The sequence below is a fragment of the Cetorhinus maximus genome, chromosome 22 (genome assembly GCF_964194155.1).
Source record: "Cetorhinus maximus chromosome 22, sCetMax3.hap1.1, whole genome shotgun sequence".
NCBI lineage: Eukaryota > Metazoa > Chordata > Chondrichthyes > Lamniformes > Cetorhinidae > Cetorhinus > Cetorhinus maximus.
In genome coordinates this window covers 63,192,798-63,211,197 of record NC_135900.1, presented here as the reverse complement: position 1 = coordinate 63,211,197, position 18,400 = coordinate 63,192,798, and the positions used below count along the sequence as shown (strand labels likewise).

At 45.9% G+C, this 18,400-nt stretch overlaps 1 protein-coding gene across 1 annotated transcript in view; it reads left to right on the top strand.

Moving 5' to 3' along the window:
* Positions 1–17,122, top strand: part of LOC144696752 (prostaglandin F synthase 2-like) — a 39,845-nt gene extending 22,723 nt beyond the window's left edge. The window contains exons 5-9 of the mRNA XM_078568435.1: positions 1,134–1,256; positions 2,959–3,068; positions 7,686–7,851; positions 12,744–12,826; positions 16,639–17,122. Of these exons, the coding sequence (XP_078424561.1) occupies positions 1,134–1,256; positions 2,959–3,068; positions 7,686–7,851; positions 12,744–12,826; positions 16,639–16,681 (525 nt within the window). The 3' untranslated portion in view covers positions 16,682–17,122. The remainder of the gene's footprint in view (positions 1–1,133; positions 1,257–2,958; positions 3,069–7,685; positions 7,852–12,743; positions 12,827–16,638) is intronic.
* The last annotated feature ends 1,278 nt before the right edge of the window (positions 17,123–18,400 follow it).

Here is an 18,400-nt window from a genome sequence, read left to right as displayed (position 1 = left end):
AAGGCCGCCTGGCCTATTGGCCCGTCTGCCAAACATAAATGTGGACAGGCCACAAAAAGCCGCTTTCCATTACCTCCGTAATGGGCTTAATTGCCCGTTAATTGTCAGCGGGCATGCTTCCGATTGCTGTGCCCGCCCACCAAGTGAGATATTGCGCGAGTGCATGATGATGTTGGAACGCTTGCCCCTCCTCATCTCGCACTGTTTTGCAGCCGAATGGGTCAGGCCTGCACCCGCATGCAGGGAACACAAAATTCTGGCCTTAAGAAGGGAATGTGAGGCCAGAACACCAATTGTGGGAAGTAACTGAAATCTATCATTAGACACCTAGTGACCAGGCACTTGGTCAAAGTGTGAACTGATTAGCGTCAGCATGGAGTTGTGAAAGGTAGATAAAATCTGACTCATCAATTGATGTTGCTGCTTTGGGGGATAGTCGAGTGTCTATATGGACATTTAATCAGATTTTATACAAGAGACAATGAGCAACAATGAGAGCAAATTGAATTGGAGGGAACTTTGTGTCATGTGTCACGACTCACTGGGGATACTGCGCTGTAATATCAGCCCCACTGCTCCCCGAGCTGAGACAAATGTGAAAAGTTTGATTAGACCACCAGAGTGCCCCAATTCTACTGAACTGTTTAATTTAGGTTAACAGAATACGAGCACCAAGTTTGTAAACGTAACCAGTAAATAACTGTTTATTAAACAAATTGTCTGGTAATCGGTGCACAGAAGGAGCTCATTCGGGCCATCATGTCTGTGCTGGCTCTTTGAAAGAGTTACCCAATTAGCCTCACTCCCCTGCACTTTTCCCAGAGTCCTGCGTTTTTTTTCCCTTTAATTATTTATCCAGTTTCCTCTTGGAAGTCATGATCGAACCTGGTAGCACCACCTTTTTGGGCAGCGTATTCCAGATCTAACAGCTCGCTGTGTTTTTAAAAAAAAACTTCTCATCTTCCTCCCTGATTCTTTTGTCAATTATCTTACACCTGTGTCCTCCTGGTTACCGACCCTCCTGCCAGTGGAAAAAATGTTTCTTATTCACTATCAAAACCTTAGAATAGATCTATTAAACCTCCTCTTAATCTTTCCTGTGTAAAGTTAGGTTGTCCATTTATCTCCTGTAGGCTATGGAAAATTGCAAAGATGCTGGTTTGGTGAGATCTATAGGAGTGTCCAACTTCAACCGCAGCCAGCTTGAGATGATCCTGAAGATGCCCAAGCTGAAATACAAGCCGGTGTGTAATCAGGTAAGACATGGGAAGCAAATAAAAATAGGAAACGCTAGAAAAACCTAAGCTAGCCTGGCAGCATCTGTGGAGAGAGAAATGGAGTTAATGTTTCCAGTCCAACATGACTCTTCTTTGGAACAGGAAACACTCTAAGAAATCAGAAATGGTGTTACATACCCAGTAGCTGTGTTTGTTAGTACTGGGGTCAGCTGTCTTTTGTACTCCAGGAGAGTTACTTAGTAATGAACCTGAAAGGACAGCAGAGTTGCAGGTCTGAAGCCCTCTGGCACCTTCACCAAATGTTCATCCTTCAAATTGGAGTTGAGTGAGTGAGTGATAGCACTGATTGGCCAACAATTGTTTAATTCTGTTCTAATCTAGTCCACACACAGCAAGGAACACTGATGAGCTGCAGTCACCCTAAACTCTCTCTCTCCCCCTATGCTACTCCATTTTGAGTCTTCAGTCATGGTTGGGAGATAAGTTTCTTCACCCTTTCAAACGGTCTTGTTTCCCAGGCAACAACTGTTGAGCTACAGAGATTGTGGCTCCAGTATCAACTGAGGTGTGGTTTTGGACAGGTGGGGGTGGAGAGTGAGGATTGGGAAACCCGGGAGTGTGGAGGTTTTCCCCAGGATCCTCACCTGGTGGCCAGCCTGATTGATGGGATCAAAATGCTTGTTCAGTGAGGAAAGCTGCAGCACAAGACCACAAGCCAGGACAAGGACCTCTCATCAAATTCTGAAACTTTGAAATCTTGCCCTGAAACATTAACTCTGTTTCTGTCTCCACAGATGCTGCCTGACCTGCTGAGTGTTTCCAGCATTTTCGGTTTTGATTTCAGGTTTCCAGCATCTGCAGTAGAAGCCTTCACAAAATGGAGGCTCGCAGACACCTTAAAAAGGTTTCAACGACTGATTACCCTTCCCACAGTGATTGGTTTGGTTGTCCACCCTTTATCCTGCCTCTGTTAAAACTGGAGGTAGCTGCATTTGGGGTCTTGTTTGAAACCTTGAATATTTTAACTTCCCACCCTTGCTGGGAGTTAGCAGGAGTTGGGGTGGGGGGAGAGGTTGTGGAGGGTGATGTGGGGCGATGGTTAAAGTTACCCATGTATTAGTTTGACTCAGTAGGTAACTCTTGTCTTAAGCTTCACACCAGGGCTCGAGCACAAAAACTAACCTGGCACTCGGATGCGATACAAAGGGAGTGCAGTATCTCTGAAGGTGCTGCCTGTTAAACTGAGGCTCCATCTGCCTGTTCAGGTCAAGGTCCCCAATACTAGTTAATGAATTCTCCTGCAGCTCTGGCTAGCAGCATCTAAATAGAGATAAAAACAAAAAGCTAAAAGCTACTGCGGATGCTGGAAATCCAAAACAAAAACAGAATTACCTGGAAAAACTCAGCAGGTCTGGCAGCATCGGTGGAGAAGAAATCAGTTAACGTTTCGAGTCCTCATGACCCTTCGGCAGAACTGAGTATAGTTAGGAGAGAGGTGAAATATAAGCTGGTCTAAGGTGGGGGGGCGGGGGGAGAGAGATTAAATAGATTTACTAATGACTGCTGTTTGTAGGACAATGCTGTGAGCAGCCTCACTGAAATCCAAGAGTAGTCCATTGGCAGTGTTTGAGATATTTTAATGCAGATGTTGTTAAGCTTTATCATGTTTCCCTCATGTTGCAGAAAACTGATAAACCGTTCTGGCCTTTGGCTTTTGCAGGTTGAATGTCACCCATACTTGAACCAAAACAAACTGCTGAAATACTATAAATCCAACAATATTGTGCTTGTGGGCTACAGTCCCTTGGGGACATCACAGGACCCAAAGAAGTAAGTTCATTGAAATCAAGGTGAAACTCAATTTTGAGCATTCTGTATGGTCAGACGTGATTTTCTGCAGATCTTCCTTGGGTCCGGGAGCTGGAGATCCAGAATGTAAAGGGATCTTTGAGATTTATGATATTGGTTTCCTCAAATAGGTCAAGAAGAGTTCGAGTTTTCCCCATCCAGACACAATACATCCCATGCACCATTAACCCACCCTTTAACTACCCAATCAGCTTGTAGAGGTGAAAGAAAAACCAGTGGCCAATTTGACAACTCTCCCAAGACAACCAAAATTCAGAGAACAATCGAGTGAGGTGCCAGAAGGCTGTGGGAATCCTAATAACCCCAGCTCATTAGCAAATAGAAATGTCCTCTTAGAGTTGTGGAGTCATAAGACACAGAAGGAGGCCATTCGGCCCGTTGAGTTCATTCCAGCTCTCTGTAGAGCAATCCAATCAGCCCCATTCCCCACTCTATCCCCATAGCCCTGCAAGTTTATTTCCATCAAGTGCCCATCCAACTTCCTTTCGAAATCTCCGCTTCCACCATCCTCGTAGGCAGCGAGTTCCATCACTACCACTCACTGCATCAGCAGGTTCTTCCTCACATTCCCCCTAATCCTTGTGCAGTAGCAGCAGTGTGTGCCATTTACAAGATGCACTACAGCAACTCACCAAGGCTGCTGAGACAGCCCACGACCCACGACCTCTACCGCCTAGAAGGACAAGGGCAGCAGACACTTGGGAACACCACCACCTGGGAGTTCCCCTCCAAGCCACTCACCATCCTGACTTGGAAATATATCGCCGTTCCTTCACTGTCGTTGGGTCAAAATCCTGGAACTCCCTCCCTAGCAGCACTGTGGGTGTACCTACACCACATGGACTGCAGCAGTTCAAGAAGGCAGCTCACCACCACCTTCTCCAGGGAAATCAGCGTTGGCAACAGATGTTGGCCTAGAAAGTGACACCCACATCTCATGAAAGAATAAAAGATAGAATTTTTGGCAGGGGCGAGCAAGACCTGATAATATTTAATGTGATCCAGCCAGATCTGGCGGCCTGGAGTAGCTGTGCACCGGCGTAAGTCTGCACAGCTTGGAAATGGCCGAAAAAGAATTGTCTAATAGGAATTGCTTTGTCAACAAATAGGGACATGGAAGTAATGGCAGCCAAAATGTACGGGCAAATTGATACGGAGTCCAGGTTAGATTGGCATGGCAGATTGTGAGGGACAAGTCATGGTTGTAAATGGAGGCTAGGCAAGAGATGATGAGGGAATTTGAAGGTAGAAGTCTTGAGGTTGAATGGATGAAGTTGCCTTGTAGATAGTGTGGAGTCAGCTTGAAGCATCAATATCAGGTTCAGAGACATTTATGGACGGTAGTAGCCACTTTCCTGGAAGATGGCTGACAGGGTGGTACTTAGCAGGACTGGATTTGCCCTGCTTCATGTGGACAGGACATATCTGGACATATTTCCACTTGACTGGGTAGAGTCCAGTGATGCAGCTGTATTAGAACAGCTTGGCTGGAGACGTGGCTAGTTCTGGAGCACCAGCCTTCAACAGCACAGTCGAGGTACTATCAGGGCCCACTTCCTTTGCTGTATTCAGTGCAATATCGCTTCTTTATATGACATGAAATAAATTGATTTAACTTGAGACTGACATCTGACATGGTGGGGATCTCAGGAGGAGGCCAAGATGGATATGCATATGGGGAGCTAAATCCCCTAAAAGTGATGTAGGCTCATCATCCCGATATTATCCCCCCTTCACAGGTACACCTGGTTGAGTTGCAAATGGGAAAGCCCCTTGGAGCTGTAAGGCAAGTAATTAAAATATTTAAATAAGTCAGTGATTATTGTTTTAAGCTACCTTTCCGCTTTTAACAGCCAGCTACTGAGCCATCAGCAACTCAGCAGGGTCACCGAGATGAGTGCACATATATTGCCATACCTTCACTGTCACTGGATCAAAATCCTGGAGATGAGTGCACTAGAGAGCTTCTCCAGTGAAACGGGCAGGCTGGTAAGGCTTTGATCAGTGAAACTGAAGAGCTGCAGCCATGGCCAAGTGAGAAGCTGCAGCTCATGACACTCCTCCTCAGTGAGTGCTTTCAGTGCTTAACAGGTGATTGCCAACTTCTTGGAGGTCACTTCAGCTGTCTTGCACTTCCCTGCTGCTAGCCTTTACCATGGCATGGGATCAGCTTATACAACTCCACCTTCCACCTCTGATGAGGAACAAGAGGGACAATAACACCAACACCAAGCAGCAGCAGGAGCAGCACCAGCTACCATCTCCTCAGCCATGTTCCCCTCCAAAGGGCAGAAAGGAGGGACAGAGAGATGCAGCCTGAAGGAGGTGTGATCAACCGAGAGTCTACAGGCAGAGGATCAGCTCTCCCAACATGTCAGAGCACCAGTACCTCAGGAGGCTCCCTCGGCATGTTGTCACTGACACCTGCAGGAACAAGACCTCTTTCCCAGTGGAACAGGTGGGCACACATTACAAGGTGCCTGTCACTGGAGGGCTCGCCCCTCTACCCCATCCTCAGGTCTTTGCCTGTCCGAAAAGTTCTGCACTCTCTCCTACAAGGAGAGAAGGCAGAGTCTATGGGAAATGAATTATGTGAGGAAGGAAGGACAACATTAGTGGAGGGCGCCTGTGAGGCATCGGGTTGAGTGTTAGCTGTTTTGGATGGGCATGTGAGGAGGTACCTGGAGTGAGAAGAATGAATGGAGATGCAAGGTGTGTTGTCTTCGGGAGCACTGTGTGGGCAGGTGCTTCGAAGGTCAGAGTGTGGGGTTTGGCACCTATAAGTGTTTTGCACCTCACCTTTCCTACCCTCCTGGAGTTCCGGATCCTCTTGTTGCACTGGCTGATGGCTGGGGGGACCGTACTACTGTTGCTGTCTTCCACACCTGCTGTTGTCTTCCTCACCTCACTGCAGCAGTCCCTCAGATCCCACAGCAGGACCTCTAAAAGCCCCTTTCCCAGGCCTCCTCTCCAGTCCTTGGGTTGCTACACCCTCAGGAATCAGTGTCCAGTTCAGCCTTCCTGTCCCCTTCTCGGTTCCTTTTTATTAGAAATCCTTCAGTCGGCACACCTGGAAGTTCCCCTCCAAGCCACTCACCATCTTGACTTGGAAATATATTGCCATACCTTCACTGTCACTGGATCAAAATCCTGGAACCCCCTCCCTAACAGCACTGTGGGTGTACCCACACCAAATGGACTGCAGTGGTTCAAGAAGGCGGTCCACCACCACCTTCTCAAGGGCAATTAGGGATGGGCATCTGGCGTGAGATTCCGTCCAGCCTCTCTGGTCAGGAACCCTGGAAGTGGTGGTGATAATGCTGTGACTGAGCTAAAGAGCTTCGGCACAGTCCACTTCAGCAGCAAGCGGGGTCGCTCACCTGCTGAAGGCACCACCATTTCAGCAGGGACTATCAGTTGAAACCTCTCCTCCTTATTTTCCCTCTCAGCATAGTTAACCAGGAGATAATGTAGCCTCAGTCTCTTCCTCCCCCTGTGCCCATATTACTGTGATAGATGTACAGGAGTAGGAAGGTACAGGTTAAGAATGGGTGAATGTTATTGCCATAAAATGAAGGAGACCGAGGAGGAGGTGGAAGCTTGTGGCTGTGTGATATTCCATCATAAATGTGGGGCTGGCAAAATGTTCCTGATCTTGCTGTACCCCCCCAGGCAGAAGAGTATTCACCAAGTGGCAGGGCAGAGCTGAAGGAAGAGATATTTCCCTGCTAAAGTGGAAGGAGTAGATTTTCTGATTACGCACTGTTGGTTGGCGATGCTGGCTGTTATTTTCTGTCTTGGGGGAAAGCTGGCCTACTCCTGGCTGATTCTGGGGGGACTCACCAGCTCTTTGGGAGAGTACTTTTCTGAGTATGCCCTGAAGGGTGAGGATTCTTGCTCCCAGAAATTGTCTAGCAGGTGGCAGGGAGAAAATTATTTTGGTCTGGAGTCTCATTGAGAAACTAGGGACACTTGTACAAACGCCTCATCTACGTGACTGTGTGTGGGGAGTCCAGGCGGTGAATATTGGCAGCCTATTGAGTCAGGAAGGACATCATAATTGAACCAAACACACAGTTCTCTGGCCTTCACACCAGGGGTGGAGATCTTGGTTTATCTTTTAATTGATTATCACTTCCCAGTCCAGTGATTTTTAAGCCATCTCAACTCTACTTAACCAAAACATTCTGGTTCGAATTACTCAATTCCATCCTGGTTAGAGGCCTTTAATCATTGTGTTTATTATTACTTGCCAACATCAGATACATACATAGGAGCAGGAGTAGGCCATTCAGCCCCTCGAGCCTGCTCTGCCATTTGATAAGATCATGGCTGATCTGTTTGTGGCCTCAGCTCTACATTCCACCTACCCCCGATAAGATTTGACTCATTTGTTAGTCAAGAATCTATCTACCTCTGACTTAAAAATATTCATTGACACTGCCTCCACTGGTCCCCGGGGAAGAGAGTTCCAAAGATAGAAGGGATAGATGGAGGCATCCACTGTATATTAGAGGGAGGGAGGAATTTTAAGAAACCCTCAGATCTTCCAATGGCTCTTTTCAATTTCCAACACAGTTTCGACTCAAGCAATCCCATCCTTCTGAATGATTTGGATCTGAAAAAAATTGGTGAAAAACACCACAAAACCCCAGCTCAAGTAGCCCTGCGCTATCAGGTGCAACGCGGCGTAGTTGTTATTCCGAAGAGTTTCAATCCTGGGCGGATGAAGCAGAACAGAGAGGTAAAATATTCATCCTTTTTATTGCCTTGCACTGTTTTGTTTTCACTTGTTCCTGACCTCCACTCAACTAGAACAACTTGCATTAATGTAGGGCCTTTGACTCAGGGAAACACCTCAAGGCATTCGCCATATGAGTTTTGTCACATTACAAAGGATACCGTCTGTAGGAATGAATTCACATTCAATCAAATACCTAAAGGTTACATTAACCTGCACATACTCAGGGCCAACACCAAGATCGCTTCAGTGGCGGGAGATTGTTGCGTTATAGGGTAATGCTTTGTTCGGATCTGACCGACATTAGTGGAATCAAAGGAGACAACTGACTTTATTGTATTTACACAACTACAAGCAATAATCTCACACCCTTCTGCCCATCGGGGACCCCGTGGCGACGACTGGCCGAGAGATATCCTCGTGTTCCTTGCCACCAGCCACGCACCCATTCCATAGGTGAAATCCGAATTCGACTGGAAGGTCCCCACCTTTATAGTAAGGTACAAACAAAGTACTTATCTTGTTTGCTACATTCTTTCCCGAGTTAGCCATGGCCACCTGGTGTTTGCAAGCATTAGACAGATCATGCTATATTAACCCATGAGTATCATTCGGAGACCGTGGCAATCCGCAAATTCCCACAGAGATGCACACATTACAGCTCAACCCTCCAGATGTCTTCACCCTTTATCACCCAACCAAATGGTTATAATCCCACTGGATTAATTCTGTTACTAAACTGTGCTAATCTTGAGGCATCTGAATTCCATAATCTGTTATTCACTCTCAATCCCCATTCTAACATCCTCAGGTCTCCAGCTGTGCTGAAAACACTAGGGATTTACCAAAACAATAGTAACATTTAGAGTTTAAAGTGACAGAGAATCTCTACGTAAATGAATTGGAACCTTTTTTTTCCTTTATTCTTTCATGGGATGTGGGCATTGCTGGCAAGGCCAGCATTTGTTGCCCATCCCTACTTGCTCTTGAAATGAGTGGCTTGCTAGGCCATTTCAGAGAGCAGTTAAGAGTCAACCACATTGCTGTGGGTCTGGAGTCACATGTAGGCCAGACCAGGTAAGGACGGCAGATTTCCTTCCCTAAAGGACCCCGATGAGTTTTACAACAATCAAGGCTGGCTCCTACCCCAGTCAATTTCCTTCCTCCCCTCCCCCACCCCCCAATCCATTTCCTTCTTCCACTTGCCCCCTCCCTTTTTTTCTTTTTGGAGAGTCACCATTAGTGCCAGTGTTGTAGCTGTATTGGAACAGCTTGGCTAGGGACACGGCTAGTTCTAGACACAAGTCTTCAGTGCTGTAGCAGGGATGTTGTCAAGGTCCACAGCCTTTGCTGTTCCAGTACCTTGAGCCATTCTTAATGTCATGTTGCTAATGCTTGGAGATTTTAAATCACTCCACACTGCTTGGTGCTTCCTCCTGGCAAATTTAATTCACCTGTTTAATGGAAGCTGCCAGATTAACACGGTGGCTACAGAAACAGTGCAGAGGCTTGGTCCTATGCATCAAGTGACCCCACCCCCCTACTTTCCAACATCTATAAGGCTGCTGAGGAATGTGAACACTCACTTGGATGGATGCAGCCACAAACAACACTAAACTCAGCACAACCCAGGACAAAGCAATACATTTGATCAGTGCCTCTACCCTTGAACACAATGTCCACTCCCTCCACTATTAACACATCGTGCCTGCAGTACATAATATATCTTTTATTCATTCATGGGATGTGGGCATCGCTGGCTAGGCCAACATTTATTGACCAACCCTAATTGCCCTTGAGAAGGTGGTGCTGAGCTGCCTTCTTAATCCACTGCTTTCCATGTGGTGTAGGTACACCAACAATGCTGTTAGGGAGGGAGTTCTAGGATTTTGACCCAGAGACAGTGAAGGAACAGCGATATATTTCCAAGTCAGGATGGGGAGTGACTTGGAGGTGAACTTCCAGGTGGTGGTGTTCCCATGTGTCTGCTGCCCTTGTCCTTCTAGATGGTAGTGGTCGTGGGTTTGGAAGGTACTGTATAAGGAGCCTTGGTAAATTCCTGCAGTGTATCTTGTAGATGGTACACACTGCTGCTACTGTGCGTCAGTGGTGGAGGGAGTGAATGTTTGTGGATGGGGTGCCAATCAAGCGGACTGCATTGTCCTGGATGGTGTCAAGCTCCTGGAGTATTGTGGGAGCTGCACTCATCCAGGCAAGTGGGGAGTATTCCATCACACTCCTGAATCGTGCCTTGTAGATGGTGGACAGGCTTTGGGGAGTCAGGAGGTGAGTTACTCACTGCAGGATTCCTAGCCTCTGACCTGCTCTTGTAGCCACAGCATTTATATGGCTAGTCCAGTTTAGTTCCTGGTCAATGGTAACCCCCCCCAGGATGTTGATAGTAGGGGATTCAGCGATGGTAATGCCATTGAATGTCAAGGGGTGATCATTAGATTCTCTCTTGTTGGCAATGGTGATTGCCTGGCACTTGTTTGTTGCAAATGTTACTTGCCACTTTTCAGCCGAAGCCTGGATATTGTCCTGGTCTTGCTGCATTTGGACATGGGATCAATTGGATTCTCTGCAGCAATATGCAGAATTTGCTCAACAGTATCTCCTTGTAAATCACACCCTCACTGATGAGGACAAGAGCTTCAATGTCATTGAAATGCCACTTCCCAGTGTCACACCACTACGACATAGACATTTACCATTACTTCACCTCCAGTGACAAGCCTGGAATTCTTCACCTCGCACCATCACCAGAAGGATTGCAATGTTTTGAGCAGAAGTTCAAGGTTACCTTCTCAGGACAAATAAGACCAAAACAAATGTGTCCTTGACCCATATGACAAAGCCTCTTCCTGATATCGACCCTTTAGCCAGACATTGACTTCCCTAATCTTCAGATTCTTCCCTCTTCTAGCTCTTGGGTGATTGGCTCCTTGGTAGTGGAGATAGGGCAAAGGTGGGGATAATATATTGAGCCATTTCCTTTGTGTGTTTGTGAACAGGATCAACTGTGCATTTGGGAGATCAGTCACCCAGTTGAATATCTTGTTCATTCAAACTCTTCTTGTCTGCAACATTTTTCAACTATTTGTGGCCCTGGCAAGCCTGCATTCATTGGCCATTCCTAGTCACCATGAAAGTGCTGGTGGGATTTTCCTTGAACTTCTGCAGTCCCTGTGATGATGGTGCCCCTACAATGCTGTTCAGTATGAAATGCTAGAATATTGATATAGTAATGACGAGGAATGTCAATATCTTTCCAAGTTAGGATGGCATGTGATTTGAAGTGTTTTTGGAGATGGTGTTTCTCTGATTTGCTCTTGTCCTGCATGGTGGCAGAGGCTACATGAGAGGAAGGTGCTGTTGAGGTGAGGTTGTTGCAATGCATCCTGTAGGTAGTAGATTCTGCAGTCAGTGTGTCAGTGACAGGGCAGGTGTTGAATCCAGTAAGAGCAGAATCAATCATTCAAATTGCTCTGTCCTAGATGGTGTTAAACCTACAGTACTGTTGAGTATTATGGTCCCTTGAGTGTGGTATTCCATAAATGACTGGTCCACGGAACTGTACCCATTTAATGAGTTACTGAGGAACAGGATGTGCATGTAGACTTTCGAAGTGCATTTGACAAAGCACCGTATAACAGAATGGTTAGCAAAATGAAAGTCCTTGGTATTAAAGAGTTATCAGCCGTATGGATATTGGCAGTATGGATATCGGCAATATGGACACTAAATTGGCTGGGGGATACAAAACAGTAATGGCGATCTGTTGTTTTTTCAGACAAGGGGAAGTACACAATGGTTTTAGAAGCACTGCCATTTTATATTAACGACCTAGACTTGGGTATAAATGGGCATGATTTCAAAGTTTGCAGATGTTATGAAACTTGGAAAAGTAGTAAACAGTCAGGGGGATAGTAACAGATTTCAGGGGGAAAGAGACAGAGTGGTGAAGAGCAGACACATGGTAGATGAAGTTTAACACAGGGAGGATTGTTCCTAACAAATGAATCACTTCAATGAGCAAAGGCAATATAAACCATATGGTAAAACTTTAAGCGGGTGCAGGAAAAGAGTGCGATATTTACACAAATGTTTGAAGGTGGCAGGACCAAATTGAGAAAATTGTATTAAAAGAAAATGGCAGCTTTGGATTTATTAATAGAGCTAGAGTATAAAAGCAAGAAAGTTATGCTAAATCTTTATAAATCACTGGTTAGGTCTCAGCTGGAGTATAATGTTCAGTTTTGGGCACCACACGTTAGGAAGGATGCAAAAGCCTTTAGATTACAAAAGAGATTGACCAGTGGTACCAGGGAAGAGGGACCTTAGTGGAAACTGGATTCGTTTGGATTGCTCTCCTTGGTAGAGATGTTTAAAATCATTAAATGGTTTGATAAAATATTTAAGGAGAATCTGTTTCCAGTGCAGAAAGGATCAATAACCAGCGGGCACAGATTTAATGTGATTGGCAAAAGAAGTAGAAGTAAAATGAGGAAACACTTGTTTTCATACGTGTAGTGAGTCGTGATCTGGAATAGACTGCTTGTAAGGACAATGGAAACAGATTCAATAGTAACTTTCAAAAAGAACTGGATAAATACTTAGAGAAAAACATTACAAGGCTATGGAGCAAAGGGTGGATGGCTGTAACAGAGAGCTGGCATTGGCACAATGGAGCCAATGGCTTCCTTCTGTGCTGTATCATTCCAGTTTCCCAGCAAATTACTGAAGAGGCTATGTGTTGCTGTGTTATGGAGGTTGATGATAGAATCACCATGTGACATATAAATACAATGTCCAAGGATTGTTGTGTAATAGTGAAGGAAATGCAGCAATTTCCACACTTAGATCTGATTGAATCTATTTCTATGCAATTGCAGATCTTTGATTTCCAGCTAACTGAAGAAGAGATGAAAGCGATTGAAGGAATAAACCAAGGCTGCCGATATATATCTCTGAAGCAGTGAGTAATATACCATTGAGTCTAATTCCTGTGCTGTGACCCTTAATATGAGGCCCCCTACCACTGGAAGGAATGTGGCTTAGTTGGTCCCTGGTAGTACTTGTAACATTGGGTGCTTGCTAAGGGTGACACTTTTTCCGCATCCTCTCCCTATTGGCCATTCTGAAGTTGCTATGTCTATTCTGATGTGTGGATTTTGGTGTTACTGGCTTAAGCGATCCCTGCGATTGAACATTTTGTGATTAAATGTTCGGTCTATTTGCACTGACGATGTTAAAATAGTCTTCACATTGTCCATATGTCTCTGCTGGAGGCTCAGAAACCTTTCTTCCAATATTTGGTGCCCTCAGAGGTTAAACAAATACAGTGTGGCAGGAAACATTCTGTCGGTGGTGCTTAATTCTGGCTTTGTTGACTCCATCTGTAGATGCCTTGCTGTGCACGGGGCTGAATGGTCACATTCCAGGATTTAGTGGGTGCAGCTTTGTGCAAACCTGAGGAGGTTTCTAGAGTAAATTCTGTTCTGATCATAAAGGACACACTGGTTAATGTCTGAAACTGATGTTATCCATGTTCCTCTGGAAAGTTATGAGCAGGAGTTCCTGCTCTCGACATGGATGAATCCTCAAATTCTGTTTCTTGTGCTTGTCTCACACACCGATTGAGATTCTGCACAGTGCACCGTCGGCATAGCCATTGCTCCATATCATCGAAGATTTTCTGATGCTATTTCTAAGTTCATAAAGGATATCCAAATTTTAACATAATCAGCAAACTGAATAAACGCGAGCCCTTCATTCAGGTATTAGAATGTCACTGATTTAATTTAGGAGCAGGAAATGGGCTGACCACCACATCCTGGGAATCCTGCTATTGGGCATAACTAGGTGGCGACCATTCTATGATTCTGCGGCAAGTAGCTCACCTCCTGACCCCCCAAAGCCTGTTCAACCTGTGGCACAAGGAGTTTGATGGAATACACTCCACTTGCCTGGATGCGAGCAGCTCCAACAAGAGCCAAGGAGCTTGACACCATCTAGGAGCCCACCTGGATTGGCACCCCGTCCACCACATCCACATACATTCACACCCTCCACTACCAACGCATAGTGGCAGCAGTGTGTACTATCTACAAGATGCATTGCAGCAACTCACCAAGGCTCCTTCAACAGCACCTTCCAAACTCACGACCACTACCATCTAGAACGACAAGGGCAGCAGATAGATGGGAACACCACCAGCTGGAAGTTCCCCTCCAGGTCACTCACCATCCTGACTTGGAAATATATCACCGTTCCTTCACTGTTGCTGGGTCAAAATCCTGGAACTCCCTTCCTAACAGCACTGTGTGTGTACCTACACCATATGGACTGCAGCGGTTCAAGAAGGCAGCTCACCACCACCTTCTCAAGGGCAACTAGGGATGGGCTACAAATGCACATATCCCACGAAAGAATAAGAGAAAATCCAGCCCTGCAGTAGATTCTGGGTGCAAGGACATCTTTGTGCCTAGTTGTTCACGTGTGCCCTACAAGTTACATGATTGGCATAAAATGTGAATAAACTTGATTAGGCTTTAACTTTCCTCTTGTTAAACTCCAGACAGGTGTTTGAAACAAATGTGAAGTCTGCACTAGATATTCCTCCTAATTCAACATATTAGTGTGCAAGAGTTTACTTTTACTATCCAGCATCGTATCCTAGGATAGCATGAATCAGAGGCTGAATCCTGAAAACCACTTGCTGACCAAACTGAATAGAGGGCAGAAATTTTCACTCAGTGGGTGGGCGGGTGCCCGGCCTGCTCGAGCGTGAAATGATGGGTGTTGACGTTGGCCAAGCGTGCCAACCTCAACTCGCAGTCGCGCGATAGTTCGGTTGGCAGGTGTGCGCTCCCGCCGACAATTAAAAGGCCTGTTAAGGCCAATAAGTAATCAATTAACTTGCATTTTTCGCTGCCCGTCCAACCTAACAGTTGGTGGGCAGGCAAAAAGGCCAAGCGGCCTTTACGTTCTTGTTTGGAAACTTCATCCATGGGCAGGATGAGGTTCCAAAAGCAAATAAAAATATAAGTTTGAAAATTGAATTAATAAGATGTCCCTGCTCATGTGACAGAGACACATGAGGGAACATGTTTTTTTACATTTTCACTTTCTTTACTTTCATTTTTTAACAATGCTTCATCTCTCTGGGGCAGCTCCATGCCTCAGGGAGATTATGAAGTGTTCACCCACGCACACTCGTGAAGTTCACGCTCAGCCTACACGCCTTCCCCCCACCCCCAGCACCAGCTGCACAGGCAGTGCTGAGCGCTGCCGCTCCCGTTTCATGCTGGGAGGGCCTTAATTGGCTTCCCAACCGCCGCCGCCGAGCCCGCCCACCAAGGGCAAGATTCTGCCCAGAGTAACCTTGTACAGACCATTACATACACTTCTAGAGTCTTCGGAAAAACTGCCTGATGAATGATTTATAAATAAGGGCAGTGATTTTAGACGACCCAGGCAGTGTGCTGGCAGGCAGGTGGGATGGAGGGGGTGGTGTGCCTATTGCCTATCTGCCAACACTGGCACTTTTCCAGTGGTTGAAAAGGGGGAAGATGGTCCTCTCACCCTCTGGCCATTTGGCTAATTGAGGGCCTCTTTATGCCACTGCTGGTATTTTACCAGCATCGAGTGGGCACTTCACTGTGTGGTCAGGTCAGCAGGCATATCCTGGTGCCCTCTTTACAGGCTTAGGATTGGGAAGGAGGTGGCCTCCTGACCAGGCACCCTGTCGCCCATGGAGGCCCAGCCCACCCCCCACCATTCCCCACACCCCCCCCCCCCCACCAACCAACCAAATACTCCCCCCCCACTCACCACTTGCCCTCATGATCTATCCCCCCTCCCTCACTTGCTGGGGCCTGCCTGATTGACCCTTGCCAGCCCAAACCAACTGTCCTGGCTGGCTTGGGCCTGCTGCAGTCCTAGCAGTGCTGGCCACTACTCACAGTGGCACTTCTGGGGCTGAAGTGCTGCCAGGCAGTCGGATGATGGGCAGCTCTTGGGTGTGGGACCATGGGATGGAAGCCCCAACTGCAGGTAATTAACTGCCTGAAGAATGTAAAATGCAGTTGGAGCTCCCATGACTGGCCGGGGCAGGGTTGCTCCTGACTTTCTGATGATTGAGGACACCACAGCCCCATCAAATCTGGGCCATTGATTCACCATGAACAGCTATTTAAAAATCCTAAGTGAATGAACAGAATAGCAGTCTGAGCAAATCTCATCTTTCTTCACTTAGTTCTCATCTATAGAAGGTAAAGCGCACTGCGGGCAAACTCTAGCTTTTCTGACGAGGAGATACCTTTGAAGCTGCTTGGCTTTGATTTTTAGATCGCCTTGTCTCTGGTTCTCCACCAGCCTTTATGGACAATCTCTGGCGATCATGAGTTTCTTTTGGGACAAGAAACCAATGGTTGACCCCTGACCTCACAGCTCTTTTATGGAACTTAGCCAATGGAGTCGCTGATTAAAGCAGCTGAGCTGCTTCCTCCGAGCTGCGGGGTCATCGAAACCATCCCCTGCTGAACTCAAATAGATAGGAACAATTACTGAGTTTTTGACATCTTCAGTGTATCAAACATTGGAGATAAATGTCTTGCCAGGATCTAATCTGGAGCTGCTGTAAAGTGTTTAGTCAGCGTAAATGCCAGTTGTGAAGGTGGAACTAATTCAGCTTTGACTAAACTCAACCATCTACAATTATTAGAGGGAAATCTCAATCATTTTAAGCTTCTTTAGTTACATTCATGTTATCTTGTTCCATCTCAGGTTGGCTGGCCATCCCAAGTATCCATTCCACGATGAATATTAATAAGCAAGTGATGGGGTGTCTCGAAAGTGATGCAACTTTCCAAATGGATAGGCCAGGAATAAGACTGAGATTCTTTGGAGCTGTCATATTTCTTGGACAAAGATCAATAAAATCTGAGCATTATTCAACATTTCATGGGACAAGTTATTATTTAATGTTGTTTGTGAAATGGGTATTCACTGTGTATTCTCTCTCTCTCTCTCCTATTCCACTTTCTCCCCCTCCCCTCTGGTACCTGATCCAAATGGTTCAGTCTTCATGTGTGTAACACAGACAGCTCCTATTGTCACGGACAGAATGTATGTGCTCTCTTACTGCCTGTAATCAGAGTGTTTTGAATGGAAAGAGGTGTGTCTTTTCTTACCCTTGGAGTGTGTATCCCAATTAAATAATTCGGCAGCAAGATTTCCTGAATTTTAAAATAAAGATTATTTATTCTGATACAGTTACCCTGAATTATCACAACATCACACACTCGGTCTCACACACAGACACACACACACAAACACACACAAAGATTGGATACAAATAATGGTATTGCACCTTTACAGCTTATAGTTATTTCAGTCTCTGATTTACAATCTCCTGTCTCCCACGTGGCAGGCCTGTGGTTCCTTGAATGGTTTTAATGATTAAAGTTGAAGTGAAGGTTTTATAAAGTGAGGGATCCACAGCAGGTTGCGAGGTTTCTTGTTGTTGAATATCTAGGAGGTCCTCAGGTGACTCTTGAAACTGGAACACATTAAGTACTTTGCTTGATGACTTGCAGCTAGTTTCAGAGCCTGGTTCTCAGACTGGCTGACAACTGAGGGTTCAGATGGATCTGCTGGGTCCTGGGGTAATAAGGGTACAGTCTCTGACTCCAGTTTCAATCACATGACCACTGGCTTAACACTGATGAGGCCTACCTAGTCTAGTTTGGATGGGGTAGACCATTGTGATACAATGGAAAGTTGATAGCGGCCATGGCATTTCGACCTTTGTTTTTGTCCAGTTTGAAACATGGATTTAGTCAGTCTGGAAACTCCATAGTCTTTAGGTGTTTGCCCATCCTTAAACAATGAGATATGTGAATTCTACAGATGGCTGTGAAGTACCCTCACCAATGTCTATATTTCATTAGTTATTTGCCAGAGACTTGATACTGTCTGTAGTACAAATATCAAAGTCACATGATTTGTGGGAGCCACCTTACCAGCTTGTTAGCTTCCAATTTTGAAAAGTATTGACTGACATAATACAACATGCTCATACTGGGCTTGACACTATCCTCTCACTGTCAGTTTGAGCTATATTCCGCGCCAACTTGCCTCAGGGCCCGGAAGAGGTGGGTGCACAAGGTGCAAAACACTGGGGCCTAGGGGCTAGGGGTCCACTGCTTGTTGTCATAAATGAAGTTCTCGTCTTTGTCCAGACTGAGTGGCCAGAGCTTCAGATGCGGAAGACCAGCTTTAAAAAAAAATCGGAATTGTAGGTCAGTTTCTCTGGCAGTTGCTGCACTGTTGCTTCTGGCATACGGGCATCTTTGTGGTTCCAATTTTCTTCTTGCTTTGAAAAATCTGCCAGAGAGCCACAAAACTGCTTGAAGGTCAGTAGCAACAGTTCCTATTTACAGCAACTGTCATGAGAGTGCTCTTGGTTGAAAACCTGGTAGAAAATTGTTAATTGAAATCCCTGGAATGAGCCAATTGGATTCTGTGGCCAGGACTTTCCGTGCCC